Consider the following 22,152-nt stretch of genomic DNA (forward strand, 5'->3'; position numbering starts at 1 on the left):
GAGCTGCTGGAGAGCAGATTTTTTTATTATTATGTCCAGATATGTAAAACCTTAAAAGAGGTTTGAAGAGAAGTACTTGCTTTTTCACATGATCTGTATAAATAGACCGCACAATGTTTAATAACCAGTATATTGCTGTTAAGTGTTAGTGTCAGCACTCTCTGGTACTATGGCCTGATTTATTAAAGACTGAAGTATATAGATATTCATGAGTGAACTTGGGTTATCCAGGATACCTTAAGTAGATCTGGTCCAAGATTGATGATATTTGACAACTAATAGATCACCCAGGTTCTCCAGTGATAGTCTATCTTCTCCAGTCTTGGAGAGTTTTAGTAAATCAGGTCCTATGTGTGTAATCTTTCATGACAATCTGGAAGAAGGGAACATTTAATAAACAAGCTATAAACTTGCCTATTTACCAATGAATAACCCCCTATTCTGGAAAATACATGTTTTCTACAGATGAGGCATTGTACAATGCTGCATAATATTTTGGTGCTTTATAAATATAATATGAAACTAATATTTCTTTAACTGGTTTAACAGCTAGGTTTGTATTACATGCATACAACTGTAAATAAATTACCAATAATTATATGTTTTTATGGTATTCAGCACTGGCAATAAATATGACAGTTTTTATCATATTACATAGATATATATATTTGTTTTTGTTTTTTTCATTTTTCCTAAATAATACAAATTTAAAGTTCTGTCTTTGTGAGTGAATTTTAATCGCAGCCTGTAACAGAGACATTGTGAATAAAAAAAATGAATGAGCGCTGTATACCACACTAAAAGATGCCATACAGAATCCTTTGTGTGGCACTTTTTGGCCTTTTTCCAGGGTTTGAATATGACACCACTGATATAACATCAACACTGTAATAATATACACCTTGTAGTGCTGCAATGCTATTGATATCATTTTATGTTCTCTCTGAAAGCAGCAATTTTCTCTTGCTCACCAACACATATTATTATAAACCTAAATGCCTGCACATGGTTTTGAGATTTTTACAGTTTTTTTAATCACTTCTAAATTGAAATTAAAGAGTGAAGTAAGATATTCTATTTGGGGCTGAATTTTCTCTCTTATACCATATGCTGACTCTTTATTGTTGCTAGCAGTAATCTATCTTCTTTGTTCTGAGTAACTAGGACAGTGGTAACAGGGGGTTCTCTTCTCCTCTGTCACTGCCTCTGTTGCTGGAAAGCACACCTTTGCTCTGTCACTGCCGCCACTTTCCCCTTTAAAAAAAAATACCATACCATTTTATCGTTTATATCTTTTTTTATATACAAGTAGTTTTGGTGTAATGGTTAGTGTTCGTGTAATGGTTAGTGTTAGTGTAGGAGGTTGCTTAGACTTTAGCTGTTTTATTCCTGCATGCAGCCTGCCCTAAACGATGAACAAACATAAGACAAACTAAGCCCTTGAAATACCCTTCAGGTCTCCAGGAAACTCCTGCTATAATGACTACCGTATTTTTTGCCGTATAAGACGCACTTTTTCTTCCCCAAAACTGGGGGGGAAAAGTTGGTGCGTCTTATACGACAAATGTGTTATAAAATAATTAAAATAAGATACTCACCCGATACCCGATCCTGCATGTGTCTCCTCTCCTCGCTGGCTGCAGCGTGTGTCTCCTCCTGGCTGCAGTGCAGAGCGAAAGAAGCCGGCACAGCGCCCCCTGCTGATCCCTGCCCTAACTGCCGTACAGTGGAAAAAAAGGTAAGAACGGCACAGAGTGATCAGAAGGGGAATTTGAATGGCAGAGTGATCAGAAGGGGAATTTGAATGGCACAGAGTGATTAAAAAGGGAATTTGAATGGCACACGAGTGATCAGAAGGGGAATACCGGTATGAATGGCACATGAGTGATCAGAAGGAAAATAATCTTTCAGAATCTTTTTTTTCTAGATTTTCCTCCTTTAAAATTGGGTGCGTCTTATATTCCGGAGTGTCTTATACGGCGAAAAATACGGTATATCCACAACTCACAGTGTATTATCTTGGTGGTTCCTAAGAGAATGCCTCTTATATTGAAGGTCAGTAGGAAGAGTGTCATCCTTACAGATACCCAAAAAGATCATTATTGTCAGCTAAAATGACCTGAGAGTCACACATTGCTCATTGTTCAAGAAATCCCCTATTTGAGAAACAGTAGTCTACAGAATAAAGATACCTGAATAAGTAAGGTGCAGAAAAGTGAAAGTGTAAAACTGCTGTCCTCCCTGTCATGATTGTGTGATAAAATAAGACTTTTCTAACAACCAAAGTTGCTAACCATACAGTTGTATTGCTCATTTTTCGTATAGGTTAGATTGTTTAAAAAGTAAGAAAGCACCAACCTAATAATGCTTGGCCAAATTATTAAAAAAAAAAATCAAATTCCAAAACGATTTTTTAATGCATCATTAGAGTTCTAGCAACCTCCTTCTTTCCAGCCATAATAAATATTCATATAAAGAATTATATAAAAAAGCATATCAATGACTGATATGATAAAAACATTTCAAAAGAATTTATTGATAAATAGTTACACTTTAATAGGTTAGACTGGATTCAATATTTGTATCACAAAATTCCTAATGTGTGATTGTCCTACTATTTTTTTATATATAATTTAGCAAATACATTTTCACTTTGCTTAATGAATACATTGAACACTGTTTTTAACTATCAACTATCTAACCATGTGAAACCAAACATCATGTTTTTTTACATTTTTTTTTTCACACAATTGTTTTTGCAAAGTTTGACCTCATTCACTAAGCTAGGTAAAAATAAAACCTTGTAGGAGGATAATTCACTGTTGAAAGTGAATAGTTTGTATTGCATTAGTAAATCATTGTGTTCTACGCAACAGGGCAAATGGCAATAATGATTTAAAATATATTATATTACCAAATACAGAATTGTATTGAACAGTTAAGATGTAAAACGAAATACATTTATTTATTTTTTTTAGTATCATTACATATCCAGGTCTCACCCGCAGCCTGTGCTGCACTATGTTTGGATGAGCCAATTAACCTACCGTATTTTTCGGACTATAAGACGCACTTTTTCTTCCCCAAAACTGGGGGGGGAAAGTGGGTGCGTCTTATACACCGAATACATGTTAAATATAATTTAAAAAAATCATACTCATCCGATACCGCGATCCCGCGATGCTGCGTGCTTCTTCTCCTCGCTCTTGTTCAGAATCTTTTTTTTCTAGGTTTTTCTCCTTTAAAATTGGGTGCGTCTTATAGGCCGGAGCGTCTTATAGTCCGAAAAATACGGTAACTTCATGGTTTTGGAGGTGAACATGTGAACAAAGCTGGAACATACAAACTCCTTGTAATGCAGTAAATCACCTTTTCACTAAATATTTAATTATATTTTGACTATATAAATTTGAATAAGTAAAAAAAATAAGGCTGTTTGTTGACAAAATCTAATTAAATAGGGCAGCAGTTCAGGTATACAACCAGCCATAAAATATTTTTATACTCTTTCCAGGATTGTAAGTTCTCCTTCCACCTGACATTTTTTTTTTAACATCACTATAATAAAAAATAGTTATAAACCAAGCTGGTTCTTCTGTATTAGCCTAAGGCTGTACCCTGATAGTGGCACTAGGACTGGGAATTAGATCCCTTGATGACATGCTTTCATTGTAAACAGCCAGAGGGATCTGTATATCTACCTGACAGAGAATTGCACTTTATGGCGTATAACTTATTTATTTTATTATACAGTATGTGCAATAGTGCAGCAGTGATTAATGTACCAGCATAAATCTATGCAGTGAGTTTAAGAGGAGAGAATGAGAAGGAAATAGAAAAAACTGTAAGTAGAAACAAAACCATTTTTAAAGAGCACATAATTAAAATGGTTTAATTTAGGTTCCATAACATTCTTTTTATATGACTTTCTGATTCTTTGTTATTACTGCTTATCCCTTATAGCTAATAAATTATTTAGGATAATTTAATAAAAGAATAGTTTACCCACCAAAGTGAGTGTTATATGTTTTGGTAGCACTTGCATGGTTTATTTAAGTAAACACAGCAGTTTGTTTCATTTTTTTAATTTTAAAGCTGTCAACAATCAGTTGAAACGTGTTTTCCAGTAAAACAAATAGATTTGTTTGCCAGGGATTCTTGAATCAGACTCATCTATTATAAAGATTTAATATGTCACCAATAGGTATAGTAACACTTTCACTCAACAAACAGTGGAATGATTGTCACCTCTGCTGCAGATACTTTCAGAGTTTGTAATTATGGTTGAAGATTTCTGTGCCTAGAGTTGTGATGTACACAAACACTTTCTATGGTTTGCTTGTTATTCTGTACGCATCCATTTGTTGCTAAAATTACTTTATTTTTTTAACATTCTTTATTTTCAAGTTTTTTGCATTGTTCATAATATAACTTGACAAACAGGGATAACAGTATTTTCCAAGGGTTACACCGGTGTTAACAATAGGTCTTTGAACGGTCAGCGGAATATCATGCAGAATATTACTTCAGCAAATCAAGATTCTGCCAGCGGAGTTGAGATGAGAAAAAATATATTTAGGCTATACCACCTGAATTGTCCCCCACTCTTGCACTCCCTTAACCTCCCTAGAGGTAACCCCGAAGTGTGAAAAAAGTTGCTAAAAGCGGTAACCCCGAATCACACTTGGGGTAGGTAATCCTATGGGAGGTAATAGTAAATGGAGCCTTACCTGATCCGCGCCTTCTATCGCCGTGATCTCCGTCTTCTTCTCTCTTCTTCGGGCTGGCTTCTGCATCTGATGAGTCACCGGGGAGTTCCCGGTGACGTTGGTGCTTGTGTACGTTGCCGACGGGGCAGGGCGGGAAATTCAAAATCCATTTGTATTGCGTTCAATACATTGGATATATATGTGTAAAAGCAGTATATTGTTTTCAAGAACATTTATTTTACAGTAAATATTAGTATGAGTATAATATGTATTTTTTTAAAAAAAATGTAAAAAAAATTAAACATTTTTTAATATATAGATTTTTTTAATTCATTAAATTTCATTTTTTTACATGATTTTGTGTTTCAAACTTTATTATACTCATACTATTATAATATACTGTAAAATAAATTTTCATAAAAAACAATGTACCGCTTTTAGACATATAAAACCGGAAAGAAATGAACCGCTTGGGAGGTTAAGGAAGAACTTCATTAATGGTCCAATTTTACCCTCTCTAATATAAATTTGTTTAATTAAGATGACTGTGTTCTCTATACTCTTGTACACCATTCACCAATTCTTTATGCATATCTTTATGGTATGTCTGACATAAGATTAAAGAAAGGTTTCTACTTAGCAGCCATTCCTCTCTTCTTTTGTCTTTCTTGGGTAATTCTGATTTTCTTTGTACACCCAGACTCTCCACTGATTTGGAATTTTGTCTTTTGAGGGTAAATTCCTTGGATAATCATTTGACCAAAAACACTCTCCTTTTTAGCAACATCTTCCATTCTCTTTAGCAACATCTTTGCATTCCTTCCTGAGAATGGAACTCACTTGCACCCCATTGGATACACTGACGAACTTTAAACAGGCCTGGAGGTGATCTACTCTTCAATGCATAAGGAAATGACATTGGAATTTTTTCATGGTGCCTGTTTTCCCCCTCTCACTACTTGCGGATGAGTTCCTCCTCCTGGTGTTTAAAATGTGTATGCACTGAGGCAAAAACTAAACTCAAAACTGCCAAAAAAAAAAATACACTTAACCTTCAATCCCGCAGGGCATTCTGATCCATCCGGGGATGTCTTGCATCTGGTCTGCGTTGTCCTTGCATCCGTCTTGGAGTCGGTGCTCAGGGCACCGCCATCTTCTCCTCTTCTTCCAGGTCCTTCCTCCTATGTCACCCAACCCAGACGCTAAATCAGGTGACATAGGACAAAAAAAATGGAGAAGGACAGAATTATGGATCGCAGGCTCAGGGAAGTAGGGGGGTTGTGTCTCTGGACAGAATCTCCCCACTCTCCCATTGCAGGCTCAGGCTCAGTACTGAGATGGGAGATTGCCAGGCTCTTGGGTGCTCCTTCTGCGCTTGCCCGAGCATCTCGGGTTCTGTAATTATGACGTCACTATGGGGGTCCGGAGCTGGTAAATTTAGTGGTCCGTGGGTCCAAAAATGTTGGTGAACACTGCACTGAAGTGAGGCCTCCTTGGAAGGAAATCCTTGGTAATGGTTTCTTTGAAGCATGGGAGTAATATTTTAGTATTTTACCAGTATATACCAAGCAACAAATTGTTAAAACCTGTGAGCAGAGAACATGTGTGTAAAGATTATTGTCAAATGACTATTTATATATATTAAAAAAAACTGTGTTACGGTTTCTAAAAAGCCAGTTTGATTACATAAACATGAAATCCACCATCATTTTTTGTTAATCATCAGGCAGTGCATACAAAGCTCCTATTAGATATAAATCATACAATGGTACTGTACATATTAAGGAGATTACCTTTTACTCATTATGATAAGAATTGCACATCAAATGCTTTTTTGACATCATTTTTCAACTACTCATCATAGCTTTTTACATGCACATTTGCTGCTCAGTATGGCTGAAGAAAAGAAGATAATAGTTGTCAGGGCCTGTTTCTTTCAGTGACAGCTGCTGAAGCTGAATTTGGTTTTGGTGGCTATTCAAAACTGATTATAGATTGTGTGTTTTATTTTTACATATATGTAATCAGAAACCATCAGTAACATGCAGTGGATGCTGTGAATGACCAGTCACATTCTGCCTCCTCCAGTATTTCTCTGTATTTGTATCCCATGTGGGTGGGTGTGTAATGTATATTACAAATTTCTGGCTATCATCTTTGGCACCATTTGCCCTTTGTGAAACTGGTTGTGTTTATATAAATTATGTGTATCATTGTGCTATTTTGAAAGTACAATGTATTTGTAATAAAGTTTAAGAAACCTGGTATTCTGTTTTTTTTAAAGTTTTAAATTTTCCAAGCTGAAAACTGCCCATTGTATGTATATATATATATATATATATATATATATTTACCCAAGATTTGCCCAAGACTCCTCTCCTGTGTGAAATAGCAGGTAATGAAGAAACACTGAGGGTGGGGATATAACACAGAGCCAGCTGTCTGTGCAGGCTCAGCCTAATTTGGAGAGACACAGACAGGGGTCTGTGCAGGCTCAGCTTAACTTGGAAAGACACAGACAGGGGTCTGTACGGGCTCAGCTTGGCTTGGAGAGACACAGACAGGGGTTTGTGTCAGTGCCGCTCTGTTTGGAGAGGCTGTGGACTGTGTGGGAGAGCTCTGTTTGGAGGCACAGACAGTCAGTCTGTGAGGAGCTCTATGCCTGGGGACACAGAAAGTTGGTCTGTGTGAATGAACAAAGACCTGAGTAAAAGGTTGCTGAAAGCTTTGTTTGGAGCTGACAGGGAGAAACCCTCCACCTGATAGACAGGAACGTCAGATGTATAGTAAGTGCTGGACAGGCCAGGTTTTCTTTTGCTATTTTGTTATTTTATCTGCAACCTTCAAATAAACCTGACTACAAGTCAGCATAACACTTAAACGTCAGTGTGTGATCTGACTTGGATGAACCAGACAAGTGTCCTTTGACCCCAGCAATGGCGATCCTGAGCTTAACCCCTCACAATATATATATATATATATATATATATATATATATATATAGGAGTCATTCCACTTTCTCAGCAATCTATTAAAACAGAACTATATATAGCTCCACAATTAAAAACTGCGATCAGACAAGATTTTTATCGCAGAAGGGACAGGCAATATCCCTTTTGCTATAAAATGTACTTAGCTGCCAATTTGCTGTCTTTTTTAAACTATGCTGAGCTGCTCATGCGCAGCTTAGCTTATGGTGCCAGGATAAACCATGTATCAAGATGGACAAAAAACAGAAACCAGAAGAAGACTGGACAAAGCTGGCGGATTCTGCAAAGCAATAAAAAAAGTTGCAGTCAGGAAGAAAAGGTTTTTTTTATTGCAGAAATGACATCACCTGTCCCTTCTGGCGTAAAGGACTTGTTTGATCACATTTTTTTAGCTATAAGGTTTAGTTCCACTTTAATGTTAATGCCGAGGTCCTAAAGCTTGGCAAAAAAATCCTGGTTTAGGGTATCATCTAATTTACATTTTGGCCCTCACAAATCTAAACAATATAATTTATAACTTTAAAAAGTCTGGCATGCTTCACCATTTGTGGGCACAGTGAAATATTTTTTAATTGAAGGTGAGTAGTAGGCACTGTTTTAAAACGCATATACCGAGCATGGCTACATTAACAAATACACAAATATGAAGCCAATTCACATGCAAAGAAATGCATAACCAAGTAAGAATTCATTTGGTTGTAGTAAATCAGACACTTCCAACTCATCATCCAACTTCTGCACCTTGAAAGAGTCCTTTAATGTATTAGAATTTTATGTTTACAGAAACAACACTTGCATTCCAAAGAGATTATTACTTGACACGCAGTTGATAATATAATAGTTATGCAAGCCATTTAAGTGAGTGGAAAAAGTGTCAGTTTGTTATGTACAAGTTCTTTTCAATGTTCATCTGGCATATGTTTTTACTTTATTACTATGATGGAAATTACTTTAAAGGACATTGCTTTTGTGTGTCATGGTAATGCTCCTAAGACGTCAGCGGTCTTGAAAATACCAGTCTTTGTACATAAATGTTAAGGCCCTATATCAAAGTTTAAAAAATAGAAGGAAGATGATGGTGATCTCAGTATTTCAAGACATATTTCAGTTTTAGTAGAAATAGGGATTTTTTTTTATTTTGCTGATGGTATTTTCAATATCCAAATTGTCCAAGGGAGTAGGTGAGCTTTAGCTATGAAATAGGAATACATTTTAAGAGTAATAAAATTGCTGCTTTAAAAGCATTTCTATGCTATTATATCAAATTCTATTAAAATAAACCTGTCAAACAATTGATCAATAGAAATCATTTGATGATTAGTAAAAAAAGAATGATTCAAAATGTATCATACCATATAGCTAGTTTAACTTTTCAAACAGCACTATTACATAAGATCAATTACAGTTACAGGGCAGTTCTACCTAGATAAGCAAAGTTTAGCACAGTAATGAAGCTTTTTACCGTGGTGGTGATACAATATTGAATACTGAATAATTGGAAACTGAGTGTGCCATGACAGGATTTTTTAGATTTAAAATTCAAAAAAGTCATACTCCACTATGAATGTAACATTTATTATTTATGCATTTATAAACCAATTAAAAAACCAATGACCATGTATTGCATATAATTTCTACCTGATTGATATTTATGAAAAAAGGGAAAATAGCTTGTAATGCTTTCAACCCCCTAATGGGTACATAATATGTAGAAAACCCACAGACCTAGAGCAGGTTCCATTGGTATGAAAAAAGAAGGGTTTTTTTTGTATGCCATCCATGTAGACCTATAAATAACATAATCCGCAAATGGAAATGTAACAGCAAAAGTTTTTTTGGTATAATTTTTTGCTGGCAAATAACCACCTGGTTGTTATTTAACTTACAAGTGCATCAATGTTTAAGTAATCAAGACCAATTAATAAGTGATTTAATGAATTCTTGGAGAGGAGGAATCATATTATTTCAACACTTTTCGCTCTAGGTCTATGGGTTTCCTATGTATTATATAGTTCATGCCTATAACAAAGAGCAAACTAGTATGATCAAAATTTTTACAACAGGAAGTAATCGGTATCAACATGGATCTTCTAGTCATTAGAATATAACCAATGACCTTGGCCACATATTCTAAAAGCTATTTTTTTTTTAGTTAAAATAGGAATAATTTGATCCTTGGCCATGTGTTTTCTTGTAGAAGCATTGATGAATATGTGGCAAATAAAGGGTTGAAAACAAACTTGTGACCATTTACTAGACCAACTTATCAATCTGTCCCTGGGCAAAATGTAAAAAAAAACCTCCCGGTCCTGACATTCCGATCCATGTCTAGTGGCTTGTGTAAACCCCAGCCCTATGTACATAAACAGTACCTTGGAGTAATTGCCCACACCTATTCAGTGATGCTACAATAAACTACATGTGGCAGATTAAAATGTCAGCCTTGTTTCCCACTGATGACCCTTAAAATCACATCTGTAATCAAATTGCTATATGCAAAGTTCTTTATATTTTAGATGTCTGCAGTGTAACCCATGTTGAAAGTTAAAAGAAATCCTATTTGCTTAAAGGACCACTGTAAATAATATATATATTCTAAAGATTGTCTAAGAACAATACACATACTTTCAGCAGTGTTTATCAAAATAAGCATATTCATATAATAAATATGATCGACCGTGCATACATTTAATAAAATTGTGAAGAGGTTTTGCCATCTAGATATCCCTTAAAGCTCAACATCTCATGAAGTAGAAGCGTACCAGCAAGCCTTTGCAGAAAACCGCTGCCTAAACTGGGCAGGCAAAATCAATCCTAAATAAAATAAACTGTACTTCACTTAAGCTACTAAACAAGACCTGAATGATAGACTTTCTGCACAATTATAGAGTGAGCTTTATAAAAACCAACCTTTCTTGGAAAGCCAAACAGATTGGCCTCCATCATTACCAGTTTGCTTTCTCAAGACCAAATAGGTTTTGCTACCTTGCAATTATTTTTTACTTTCAAGCCCTGACATTGACCTTAAAAAAGCATTTGACAGTATATCCTGGTCTAACCTAAACCCTCTATTACCTTCAGGCTGTATATAAACCCTTGAAACACAGAACAAAGTACCTAAGTGTCACCCTGACCTTTTTATCTCAAGACATTTTAACCACTTGCTTTCTTTAGCTTTAGAGTTACTTTTTAAAGGTTCTTAGTGTGGTACTTTAAAACAGCAAACAGAAGGGTGTTCAGCAATGTGATGTGTGGACGTACAGTGGTATAAAGAAGGACACAAAATTACAAGTGTTAATTTAAATAAGAGAAGTATTTTGAAGAGAATTGAAAAGGTGGCCTACCTAATCCTTAGTGTTTTTGCCAACCCCAAAAATCAGGTTATGGGGAAAAATATGGCAGAAAAAACTGATTTTTTTGCGGCAAATATATACATAGTAAATTTAGTCATTCCCATTTACAACCTCATGGGAAATACGACCTAGTAACTGTACAGAGGATCCCTAATCTTATGAAATGCAGACAAATATATAAAGTAAAACGTCTTGTATTACAATGCGTTTCGCATGACGGCTTACTCAGTGGACTTGCAGAGAGTGTTACAAACTGTAAATAAAGGTAATAAATAAGGATGATTAAAGTGGATGTACATATATATACACATACACACATAAATAAATCAAAACAACAAGGTAAGTATGTATGGATCATTGTAAGGATGGGTAAATTTCCACATAGTTGTCTGTAGGATAATGGGTGAATGATAAAGATATGTGTTGGAGATATAAGTATTGTAAGTAATCTAGAGAGTGTTATTTATAACTAATTATAATCAATGTATAAATATAGATAGATTAGTCAGGACATCAATGCACATAATTCTGTTTGCACTAGTCAGGGTGGCTAAGTAAAGATAAGTTAAAAGTTTATTGAAAAAAATAGGGCTTCTTAAGAAGAAGTTCTTTAATATAAATATATTTGCCGCAAAAAAAAACCTGCTTTTTCTGTCATATTTTTCTATAACATGTAAGTAAGAGGAGAGCACAAATGTGAGAATAGCAGATTTAGGGGTACATATTAGTTTTGTTGGAGCACAGATAATGCACATTGTGAAAAGCACATAGGGGGTGGTCCAAAGCAAGAAAATTTGTAATGTAAAGCAGATGAGGGTATGCATAGTATGAGTGAATGATGGTAGTAGCACCTTGGGTAGTGGAACAAAAGAGGTGACAAAGCAGTTAACAGCAGTTAATAAATGCAGACAGTAGAATATGGATTGCTGAAGTAAACATTCTTTCTATATTGATTTTTTTAGCTTGTTTGCCTTTAAAATCAAATAAAACATGCAAACAGCATTAAGTATTATTTTCATCTTTTGGAGGTGACATTTACAATAAAAAAAACTTAGCGAGCAGCTAAAAAAAAGTGGAAAAAGTTTGAAAAAAGAAAAAGCTTCGGCAACATGTTCACCCCTAAATGTCTCAACTTGCTCAGACATTTAGCACTGATTGGCTTTATAAAGTAACCAGCATACTCTGTAAAATGTATTTTCTGTAATGAAAGGCTACTATTGCTAAATATAATGTGATGGCATAGGGGTTTATTAATGCCCTTACTACACTGAAATATTAACAATACAATGTTTTATGTTTAGACTGACGTAAGGCTGGGTCTACATGAACGATTTTAAAAACGCATATAAACGTTCCTACCACGTTTATATGCGTTATTATGCACTTTTACAAGCGTCTATGGCGCGTTTTACTGCGAACTGCCGCGATTTTACATAAGCATTTATAAAAGTTTTACTTTTAACCCTTTCAGGGAATGAGTACAGGGGCACATAAAACCCCTTACTCATTCCCTGAAAGAGTTAAAATATGTGTAAAAAAATTGAACGAGGCTTTATGTTAAATTATTTTATTAAATGTGTGTGTTTGTGTAACTAAACTTTTTTTGCAGGTTATCCCAATGACAGGATGATTTCCAGGGCTGCAATGAGCACAGTGTTCTGTATCTGTAATACATGTCACAGCTCCTCTAGGGCTGCGGGAGCAATCAGGGGAGCGGAGCTGTCAGCATAGCAGAGCTCCGCTGACTGCTCTGCTCCCTGATTGGCTAAGGAAAGGGAAATCCTGATGATGCTTGAGCTGTCATCAGGGTTTCCTGTTTCTCAGCCAATCACAGAGCACTAGAGATGAATGGGCACATGTCTCCCCATTCATGTCTAGTGCTGAATGGCTGAGAAACGTAAAACCTCAGCCAATCACAGAGCACTAGGGATGAATAGAGAGCCTTGTCCTCATTTAACCCCTAGTGCCCTGCGATCCCTCACTGTCAGGAGGATTTCCAGGGCTGTGCTCATTGCAACTCTGGGAATCATCCTGTCATTGGGATAACCTGTAAAAAAAAAAAGTTGTTACACAAACACACACATTTAATAAAATAATTTAACATTAAAGCCCGTCCTATTTTTTACATATATTTTAACCCTTTTAGGGAATGAGTAAGGGGTTTTATGTACCCTTGTACTCATTCCCCAGGGTGGGGTGGTGGAGATCTGGGAGTCTCCTTATTAAAGGGGGCTTCCAGATTCCAAAGACCTGCTAAAAACGGTTATAAAAGCTCCCATTGTTTTCAATGGAAGCTTTCATAAAAGCTTAAAAACACTTGAAAAAGCCTCCATTGAGTTCAATAGAAGCGTTTCCAAGCGTTTTCATGCGTTTTCCCCTGTTTATTCAGCGTTTTTATTTTTTTAAACGTTGCAAGCAACGTTTAAGATAGCGCTCAAAAATGTGCCTGAAGGAAACGTCCTGGTGTAGATTAGCCCATGGGAATGCATGGGGACTTCAAACATGGGCCTCAGGTTAAACACTGGGGAAACAGTCTGCATAGACTAAGCCTAAGGGAGGCTTTTTCTTTTGTTTTGCTTTGTATTTTTGTACATAGATTCCAGTGATCATCACACAACACAGTGGATGACACAACAACTGATTAAGGAACACTGCTGTTTGCTTTTCACCTCCAGCCCTATGGCTGGACAATTTAAAAGCAACAGCAGACTGGTAAAGATATCCTATTGTTCACTATGCTTTTAATACTTAAATTAGCATGTTTTTTGCCAGCATATTTGCTTACTACATACTCGTATTACTTCCGTTTCAGACCCTCATTTTCCAAGTGTTTTGTTTAAGGGAATAACAAGAGGTTGTTACAAATTCAAACTCAGTTATTTACACCAACTTAACATAAAACAAATATGTTTAATCATTTATTAATGAATAAAAAGCTTCATTAAAGTGTGTATGTTATATGTGCCTGGGGTTAAGCAATAAATACATGATCTAATAGCAGACAATCAAAACTCACACTGCAGATTTCGATAAGGGCAGATTGTTAATTGATTTTGATGGGTTAAGAATAAGAAGGTGTTTGTTGAAAAGACCATTTATGTGTGTGCTGGACAAATGTTTATTTATAGTGGGAAAGAGACTAAAAATTTGGAATGGTTATCAATTACACAAATATTTTGAACACACTAATAAAGTATTTTACAGTTCCAGGAATGACTTATGAACTGGTCCATTTAATTGCTGTTAAGTACATTTAGTGCAATATGTTTATTCATCTTTGCCCTTGAATGATTGAATGCTTGTTAATTAAATGAGCTGACATCAGTTACTTGGATGTTTTACAGTAGTGTTAATTTATTACTTTAAACAGTCTAACTCTCCATCCCAGAGGCTTTGTCTAAGTTCTGCACCATTTAAAGGTAATGCAAGACTTTATATGTGCAAAAGACGGTGAAAAAGGTCTTAACCATCTCATCTGGGACAGAGTACTAACTGGGGAAAAAAACAGTGGGAAAAGAAGGTGGAAAATAGAGAGGAGAAATAAAGAGATTGTTTCTGGTTTTGCAAAAGAGCAAACATTTAAGCCAAGTAATAGCAAAACAACAGGTTTGCTTTATTCTCACTATCTCCAGCAACATACTGTATACATATATTTCCCTTGCTATCTGACCAATCTAGTTAGCTTGGGACCCAAAGAAAATACCTAATGGGCCTGATTTATTAAAGCTCGCCAACGCCGGAATGGTACCACAGTGGTACCGCTAGTATGCTAGTCTAAACTTTGCAATGAAAACACTGGTTCATCTTATGCAACCCCTAATGATGCATATATTTGCTGTCTGCTTGCTGATTGACCCAAAACTATCATATGGAATTAGTCACAGGTCCCTCCATTCCTGGACGTATTGGGCCTGATTTAATAAAGCTCTCCAAGGCTGGAGAGAATACACTTTCACCAGTGAAGCTAGGTGATCAAGCAAACCTGGAATGGATTTCTTCAATGTCATTTGCATTTTGCTAGCAAATGCTTTGAATCCTGGACCAGATCCCCATCCCAGGTTTGTTGAACCACCCAGCTTCACTGGTGAAAGTGTATTCTCCCCAGCCTTGGAGAGCTTTAATAAATCAGGGCCATTGAGTCTGGAGGTAAACTTTCATCAGTGAACCTGGGTGAACCAGTAAAAATGGAACGGATCTGGTTCAGGATTGAAAACATTTGCTAACAAATAGCAAATTTCAATCTATTACAAGTTTTCCCAGGTTCACTGAAGAAAGTGTATCTTTTCCAGACTTAATATGTCTAGGTATGGAGGGACCTGTGACTAATTCCATGTGATAGCTTTGGGTCAATCAGCAAGCAGACAGCAAATACATGCATCATTGTATTTGATGCATGTATTTGCATAAGTGTTTGCATAAGATGAACCAGTGTTTTCCATGGAAAGTTTAGACTAGTATACTAGCGGTAGTACTGTGGTTAACCTTATTTTGCTGCCCCATAGTTTATAGGTGTTAGCTTGAGGTAGTGTTGCTACATAGTTCTTCAGATGCTACATACAATATTTAGGAGATGTTTTACTTCTAACCACTTACATGGATTAAGTAATTCTATATACACGTTAAAAGAAAAAAAAATGCATCACATCTGACCAAAAGCAAATCCCTTCACATTGCTATTGCCTAAAAAGCCCTACGTGACCATTTGCCATATTGGAGCAGTAAACAATGTGGTGTTTACCTGCTAATTTAAACAAAAAATACATATTCATTCAGAAATATAGGGGGTTTTATTTGTTTAGGTGCTCTGCAAAAATGTTTATTTTTTTCCCGGTTTACAAAACAACATTGTAATGCAGCTACCTTAATATTTCTGTCTATATAAAATGTGATTTTTATGCCTGGGTAACTACCATACTGGGTATGGGTCTCAATTAGCAGTAAGGTAATCAAAGTCTGAAAAGTGAAAATCATGGGGTAATTTAAAAAGTATTGTTACTAGAATTCTCAGGACTACATGTTGAATAAAATGATACAGTGTAAACATCACCTACAGCTGGGAATCCTAAATAATCTAGGTATACTAGCAGGTCATGCTTTCTAAAAGATAACTTGTCAGTTGCATGGAAACTATTGATCTAAGCTAATTAAAATCTGTGTTTATTGACAGGGACTAATATGAAACATGGCCTACGATGCAAAGCTTGTAAAATGAGCATTCATCATAAATGCACAGAAACAATCGCTGCTCAGCGCTGTATGGGAAAACTGGTGAGTAAATATATGAAACTTGATTGTACCTTGTAATACATTTTAAAATATACTGCTTTTTTGTTATCTTTTGAGGGACATGAAAGGGCTATGGCATTTTCTTTCAGTTGATAAATGTATTGAGGTAAAAACAAAAGAATTAGTGTATATCATTAAACAAATGTCTCAAGAAAGAAAGAGTATTTACTAAACAGTAGATATTATTATATACAGTCAATCACTTAATAAAAGCCGCTGGCTTTATCCCAAAAATACTGTAATTGTTTTTAAAAGAATTAGGTTGAGGAACAATATGAACAAGATTCTTCTTGCTGATAGTCTGCTTATTAAAAGAATACTGTGTGTAAAAAATGGAAAATATAAAAATAGGTCCACTGTGCTAGCTAGGGTTCAGCTAAAAAAAGTCCACTGTGCTAGCTAGGGTTCCGCTTGATATTCCAGCTGCCTGTTGACTTTAGAAAAAAACAGGCATTGAGGGAGCATGGAGTTTTCGCTCAGAGTACACTGTCAATGTAATAGTCTACCAAGAAAAAAGCTTATTAAATACACTGGTGCTTCACTCAATATTTAGGGTGATATATATGGGTGTATGTGGCCACCTCATTAATGTACTGTGAGTTGTGGTTATAGTAGTTAAAAAAGGGGTTCCCTAAAACCTAAATGTTATTTCAAGGGTTCATTTATGTTAAAAATGAGAAACACTGGACTATATTATGCAGTTGGATCTCCACAGTGAATTCTCTTTATAGCAATTGCTGTATCAGTGTAGTAGTGCTTCCAGTTGGTTGCATGCCACATGTAACTGGATTGGTGTGGTTGTATGATGTTACTCAATAACCAGATGTCCCTAATTACATGTTTCCTTGTTTTATAGTTATCACTATAAAATTAACGTATACTTTGTAACCTTGTTATCATAAGTATTTAGTTGTGTCTATTTTGGTGTAATTAATTTTCTGATAGGAAACTGACCTTTATTTTACTTGCTTTCTTTTTTCTGTCAATGGCATTACGTAGCCTAAAGGTTTTCGACGATATTATAGTTCTCCTTTACTTATTCATGAACAGTTTGGATGCATCAAAGAAGTAATGCCTATTGGTAAGTATTGATATATACCACATTAAAAACTTTTGATACTGTATACCAATTAAAATAATTTGATTTGCTTTAGAAATTGAATCAATTTTGAAATATACCTAAAGCCCAAACTATTTTGGATAAAAGGAATGGTGAAAACTGCTGTCAATGTTTCCCATCAAGGTCTCATCCTTAGAATTTTCTTACTTCTTGTCCTATATACTCAACAGGAAGTATGAGAATATTTTTCCAATGCTATTGCTATGTCTAATTTTTTTTAGGAAGGGTTTTCCTAATAAGTCTGCAAATAAAAACAATGGCATTAAAATTTATTTCAGTGTTTTTTTTAAAACAAAAAGGTCTTTTTAGCGAAGAACTGAATGTGTACAAACAGCAAAGTGCATGCGTGATTGGAACAACTGCTTGAACTATAAGACACAAATTTATGGGGGCCAACAAAAGTAAAAAAAAGAAGAGTAATGTTTCTAAGATTGTGATCAAGGTTTTTTTTTTCTTTTGTGTTTTTTTTTTTTTGTTTTATTTGATCTTATATGGTTGTACTGTATACACTAAAAAATATTGCAAAATTTAATAAAAACACAATGTTTAAAAATGAGATTCAAATATCCAGATAGTAGGTCTCCTTAGGAAATGTATCTTTTAACCCTCTCCAAGTAATACTTTTTTGTGAGTACCATGTGGTCTCCCTATCAGCTAACAGTCTTTTTTACAACCTTTACTTTGCCCACTGAACAGTGCATTAACCCTAATTTCTTTTCACCTATTCGTTTTTTTTTGTTTGTTTGTTTTTTTTTTTGTGAAAAGTTTGCAGGAACTGTTAGGAAATGTTAAGTTTTAGATCATTTGTTAGTGTCCAACGTGCTGTGCAGAAAACTACTGTATGTGTAATGCTGCATATAAATATATAAAGGACCTAGTATATAAGTTATAAATATTTATGGATGAATAAGTTATAAAATATTACATTATAACATTTAAAAACAAAATATAAAAATATTTGAAAACCAAAAAAATCTCAATAGTATAACATTTTTATTTTCCAGCATGTGGTAACAAAGTTGACCCTGTATATGAAACGCTGCGGTTTGGGACTTCTTTGGCACAGAAGACCAAGAAGAGCAGTTCGGGAAGTGGATCTGACTCACCCAATCGGAGCTCTGTAATACTTTGTTTAAATTAATGTTACTTTTGTTATGGTATCTTGTCATCTATTAGCAAATGTTCTTTTGGAACACAATCTTTATACTCCAGAATTTAGCTGCTTTTGTAGAGCTTCTTGCTATCAGAATATAACCTATATTTTTTAGTATAATCCTTATTTATATAGGATTATTTATTTTATTTTTTTTTTACTTAGTGATTGGTTTTTCAGAATTATGTTTTCAGCGCTAGTGACATGCACCACAAGAACATAAGTTCTAGTATATGAAACAGTACTTTTTTTTTACTTGTATTCACCCTGTAGTGCCATTACCATCGTTCTATAGTGAATTTTATTGTAATGTTTAAGAATTAACTGCAGCCGAAATTAAAAGTTTTATACTACATTACTAAATTTAGGGTGAACGCAATGTAAAATGTTTTTCATTCTGTTAGCCAATGCAGCTGTTATTGTCTGAAGATTTAATTGGCTAAGCTCTACCTTACCAGGTATATTACAGCTCAGTCAATCTGGCCACCAGACTATGAAAGCTGTCATTGCCTGGTGGCCATGTTAGCTGAGCCCTTCTTTACCTGTCATTGACGGGTTTTTTAGCGGTATCAAACTGCTAGACAACAAAGCTGAGGTTTGTCTCAGCTGAACTATAATACTGCTTACTAAAAAAAAGTACGAATTTTGACCTGAAATTTCTGAATTCAGTTGAATTTCTCTACCGATCTCTACATTTGTTTGAAGTTGGAATTATAATGCCTTGAGCATCTCTAGTATCTCTAATTGCATTTGTCACTAGCACAATATTGTCTTTAATAAGGACATATTAAAATATATAAACAAGTTTCATCTTTGTGAAATGTGGCCATGCAAAATTCCACACAATGCAGCTCAGCTGATGACATAGTGTATTTTGTTAGAATTCATTTGCATTTTCAGGAATTTGTAGGGCTTTGCAGAGGAATGAAACTATATTAACCATGTTAGCAAGAATTAAGTAGGCAATTTGCTTTAAAATGCTTTAAAAAAAATCTTACTGTGATTTTATGTTCTACCTACAAGCTCAGCTAAGCTGCTTTTGTCTGTGTACCATAGTTAGCTTGCATTTGCCTATTTCAAAATAAAAAAGTATAATATAAGTATAAAGTAATGTACTGACAAAGTTTACTAGATAAAGACATGGTAATTGTATTTCAGCTATTGTGCAGAATGAAACTGTAATATAAGTGTCATGTCACTCTGGTGCCACTGTGCAAATAGATAATTACCAATCATGTTGTCAATGCTCATACCCTCCTCACTAAGCTGAAAAGGACAGATGGTAGCCTGCCTTTTGTCAATGGAAAAAATTCTTCTGTAGATAAAAAAAATTAATTCTCAGGTGCTTATCTTTAAACACCTAATGCATGCAAAACAAGCACTGTATTGTTACTGAAGCCTAAGGTAATATGCTCTATCCATATCTTTACCTGGGAAGAGGCTAGTTCTGCTTTAATATTAATTAATGTAGGCAGGTGACACAGTACAATTTATGAATAACAACAGGTTTCACCAGATTAAATAAACCATTTATGGTAAATCTGTTGTGAGCAAGGAAAATCAAATTTATTATGCTATACCACCCTTTGTATGTTTATATGTTATTTTTCCTTGAAGCCATGAAGTATGACTGCCAAATTAAGTGTTACAATGACACCATTACTGGTCTCAAGCACATGCTGCATCTATTTTATGCTAATTATTTACATAATGGGGTAGTAGTTCCTGAGATTAATTGAGTGAAATGTAATAATTGCTTAAGGTAAGGTGTTCCCTCACTTACAAACATTTTGTGGCCTAGCTATGCTTCCTATCAAATGAAAGGGTGTGGTTAGGGACCATTTTGTGCACATTTGCATGCTTTTGTAGTCTACTGCAGTGCAGTTCCTGCAAGCCTCATATCACTTTGGGCTGCACAGCTTTTTTTTCCACCTCTGGAGGAAGAATTGCAATTCAACTGCAATTGTATTCAACCGCTACACAAAGCATTTTTTAAACACTGCTAGCTATTGACAGCATAGCTGTTGTAGAGGGCTGTCAGGGAGCAGTTAACACAAGTCTGAAAAGGGCCATAAAGTAGTTTTGTTGATCATAGCATATGAGGATTAGTGATTAACGGAAAAAGAGTTGTCTGGACGTAATGAGTATTTGCAATTGAGTTCATCTATGGGCATTTTAGATGATCATCTAGCTATATAACTGTAGCATTAAACTCTAAAGATAATTTTATACTTGTAAAATGAATGATCCATTTACACTTACTATTTATTCTTGTTTTTTGAAAGCCTATTTGTGATCTATGGAGGAAAATTTACCTGTTTTTTAAAAGTATTTAGTTGAATTTTGATTTGGATCTTTTAATTTTTCTATCAGGCTTCTGTTTTTTGTGATTTCTGTTTTATGTGGTATATTGTTAATTGATAAGCATAAAAACAGGAAAGTGCAGAAAATCAACTTTTAATACCAATCCTATATAATGTAGGACAACATATTGCACGGGTATGACATAATACTTTGCAACAGCTGACCAGCAGGGAGAAAGAGAATGATATTTGCAAAATTCATTATTTTATTGTTGGCTAAATTAAGCAAAAAAAAAATCACAGTTTTTGTTGTTTTTTCTGGGTTTTACCCTTTTCCTGAAGTTTTTCACTACTTGTGAAAAAAAAGAATATTTAATGTAATAAGGGGATGTTTTTGGCACAACAATAGGTGCAGAATACTTGAACTAATTTTTTGTAATGCTTGACCGTGGAAAGCCCATAGTACCCTTAAAACAAAAACACTCCAATGTTGCCCTTCTCTTTTATTCCAAAACATTTTGACCAAAATATTTCAATGTTGCTCATAACTACTGACCTATTTTGGGGGCACGCTTTTGTTAACTTCAAAATACAATCAGCGTTAGGAATATTTTTTTTTAATATATTTTTAATTCATGTGATTGGGTATGTATTATGTCCTTGATAATAATGTGACACTATACAATACTTGAACTCGATCTACAAGGGAACAGTAAACATAAACAGCCAGACACAGCTATTCAAACAAAGCTCGTGAACTCCTAAAACTTTTTTGCATTTCTGAATTCTTGGTTCTAAAATGTGATCCCATCTTCGTATGAATCGTAATCACATTGGACTTCCTAGGAAAATGAAGGGGAAAAACACAGGAAAACTGACTTTCCCTGCCCCAATATAACAGTGCTGGGCCATTCACCAAGCACCAGTCACACACCCAGAAGTATCTGACAAGGAAGTAGAGTGGACCACTTTGAGGTAGTAATATTTGACAAAAGAGGCATGCAATGCATAAGTTGGCATACCTAACTGCCTGGCTCCTGGTGGCTTTTTGCTTCACCTGTAATACCATGGCTCAGGGGTTACATCATCTGATAGCACTTTTCAAGCATGCAGTACCTGTCATCACTGCAGGGTGACTGCACAAAGTAAGTATGTGCCAAAATTTTGCCAGAAGCTTACCTCCCACTACAAGTTTAATTACGCTTTAAATTGGGTAAATCTATTTTAAAACAAAACAG

At 35.1% G+C, this 22,152-nt stretch overlaps 1 protein-coding gene across 2 annotated transcripts in view; it reads left to right on the forward strand.

Moving 5' to 3' along the window:
* STAC (SH3 and cysteine rich domain) overlaps positions 1–22,152 on the forward strand; it is a 144,543-nt gene that overhangs the window by 67,329 nt on the left and 55,062 nt on the right. Inside the window, exons 3-5 of one of the 2 annotated variants that reach the window (XM_072412126.1) lie at positions 16,220–16,320; positions 17,338–17,419; positions 18,463–18,578. In XM_072412126.1, the coding sequence (XP_072268227.1) occupies positions 16,220–16,320; positions 17,338–17,419; positions 18,463–18,578 (299 nt within the window). The remainder of the gene's footprint in view (positions 1–16,219; positions 16,321–17,337; positions 17,420–18,462; positions 18,579–22,152) is intronic. The other variant, XM_072412127.1, reaches the window with a different exon arrangement.

This window comes from Pyxicephalus adspersus, chromosome 5, assembly GCF_032062135.1.
Source record: "Pyxicephalus adspersus chromosome 5, UCB_Pads_2.0, whole genome shotgun sequence".
In the NCBI taxonomy this organism is placed as follows: domain Eukaryota; kingdom Metazoa; phylum Chordata; class Amphibia; order Anura; family Pyxicephalidae; genus Pyxicephalus; species Pyxicephalus adspersus.